At 35.9% G+C, this 2,509-nt stretch overlaps 1 protein-coding gene across 1 annotated transcript in view; it reads right to left on the bottom strand.

The window, feature by feature from the left end:
- Positions 1-2,509, bottom strand: part of Anln (anillin actin binding protein) — a 90,698-nt gene that overhangs the window by 40,277 nt on the left and 47,912 nt on the right. Inside the window, 1 exon segment of the mRNA XM_029558980.1 lies at positions 1,539-1,553. Within this exon segment, the coding sequence (XP_029414840.1) occupies positions 1,539-1,553 (15 nt within the window).

Raw genomic sequence — 2,509 nt, 5'->3', positions numbered from 1 at the left:
ACCGGAAGACAAAGTGGAAGAACTAGACCACACAAGCAAAGATTATAAAAAAATTTAAGAAATCACAAGAGTGGAATATGAAGGAATTGTGTGACAGCATAAAAAGACCAAACTTACGAATCATGGGTGTACAGGAGGGAGAATAATCTCAGGATAATGGCATGGACAAGATCTTCAACAGGTTTGTGGAAGAAAATTTCCCCAAATTAAAGAAAGATATGCCCATACAAATACAACAAGCATACAGAACACCAAACAGAAAGGACCAGAAAAGAAACTCTTCACGGCACATCATAGTAAAAACACTACACATACAAAACAAAGAGACAATTCTGAAAGCTGCAAAAGAGAAACAACAAATCACATATAAAGGAAAACCCATTAGGATTACAGCTGACTTTTCAGTGGAGACTATGAAACTGAGAAGAGCCTAGACCAAAGTATTCCCAGTTTTAAATGACCACAGATGTCAACCCAGATTACTATACCCAGCCAAAAGGTCTAGTATAGTCTAAAGGGAAAGAAAAATCTTCCATGATATAAAATGGCTGAAGGAATTCATGTCCACAAAACCAGCCCTTCAGAGAATTCTGGAAGCAATACAAAGAGCTGAAGAAAGGAATGACTATATCCAAGGAATTGGGGAAAGAAATCCAATGAAGGTATACCTGTGGAAAAGTACAGCTATAGCAAGAATGTAAACAGAAATAAAAGTGACAGGAATCAATACCCATCTTTCCTTAATAATTTTAAATATTAACGGACTGAACTCCCCAGTCAAAAGAAACAAACTATGTGAATGGATTAAGAAACAAAACCCATCTTTTTGTTGTCTGAAAGAAACTCATCTCACTTTCACGATCAGACACTATCTCAAAGTGAAAGGATGGAACAAAATATACCAAGCAAATGGCACTAAGATAAAAGCAGACATAGCAATACTAATATCTGACAAAATAAAATTTAAATTAAAACTAATCAGAAGAGACAAAGAGGGCCACTTCATTTTGATCAAAGGAACAATGAATCAAGAAGATATTACAATCATGAACATATATTCACCAAACTCTGGTGCACCCAACTTCATAAAGACACTACCACAGGACTTTAAGACCCAGATTAACCCCAACTCCTTAATAGTAGGTGACTTCAATACCCCACTGTCTCCATTAGATAGGTCAACAGGGCAGAGAGTTAACAGAGAGACATCTGAATTAAACAATACCATATATCAAATGGACTTAACAGACATCTACCGAGTATTCCACGCAAGCACCAAAGGACATACTTTCTACTCAGGACCCCATAAAACCTTCTCCAAAATGGAATGTATACTGGGGCACAAAACAAACTCAACCAATACAAAAAGATTGAAATAATTCCATGCATTCTATCAGACCACAATGCAATAAAGCTTACAATACACACCCGAAGAAGCCAAAATCACCAGATGAACACATGGAGATTAAGCAACACACTCCTGAATGATGAATCAGTCAAAAGAGAAATTAAGAAAGAAATAAAAGTATTCCTGGAACATGCTGAAAGCGGTCCTTAGAGGGAAGTTTATAGCTGTAACTGCCTACATCAAAAAATCGGAAAGAACACAAATAAATGACTTAACATTGCAACTCGACACACTTGAAAAGCAACAGCAAACGAAACTCAAACCCAGCAGACAAGAAGAAATAAGAAAAATCAGGGCAAAAATTAATGAAATTGAAACAGAAAACAATACAAAGAATCAACGATTCCAAGAGCTGATTCTAGAAAAGATAAACAAGGTGGACAGACCACTAGCCCAGTTAACTAAAAGGAAGAAAGAGCACCTCCAAATCAACAAAATCAGAGATGAAAGGGGAAACATCACAACAGACACCAGAAAGATACAGAACATTATAAGGGAATACTTTAAAAACCTATATGCTACTAAACTTGAAAACCTAAAAGAAATGGACAGATATCTAAAGGCATGGGAACCACCAAAATTAAACCAAGAAGAGATTAACAGCTTAAACAGACCCATAACACAAAAAGAAATTGAAACAGTAATACAAAACCTCCCGACTAAAAAAAGCCCAGGACCAGATGGATTTACAGCAGAATTCTCTCAGACATTTAAAGAAAGATCTACATCCAATACTACATAAATTATTCAAAAATATAGAAATAGAGGGAGAACTTCTAAAATCCTTCTATGAAGCCAGCATCACTCTAACACCAAAGCCAGGTAAAAATAAAACTAAAAAACAAAACTATAGACCCATATCCTTAAAGAACATTGATGCAAAAATTCTCACCAAGATACTAGCAAACCACATACAGACACACATCAAAAAGATCATCCACGATGATCAAGTCGGCTTTATCCCAGAGATGCAGGGATGGTTCAATATATGTAAGACAATAAACATCATGAATCATATAAATGGGCTCAAAGACAAGAACCACATGGTCATCTCAATAGATGCAGAGAAGGCCTTTGACAAAATTCAACATGCATTTATGT

This window comes from Nannospalax galili, unplaced genomic scaffold, assembly GCF_000622305.1.
Source record: "Nannospalax galili isolate Female #2095 unplaced genomic scaffold, S.galili_v1.0 scaffold1149, whole genome shotgun sequence".
NCBI classification, from domain to species: domain Eukaryota; kingdom Metazoa; phylum Chordata; class Mammalia; order Rodentia; family Spalacidae; genus Nannospalax; species Nannospalax galili.
This window is presented reverse-complemented; position numbering and strand designations above follow the sequence as displayed.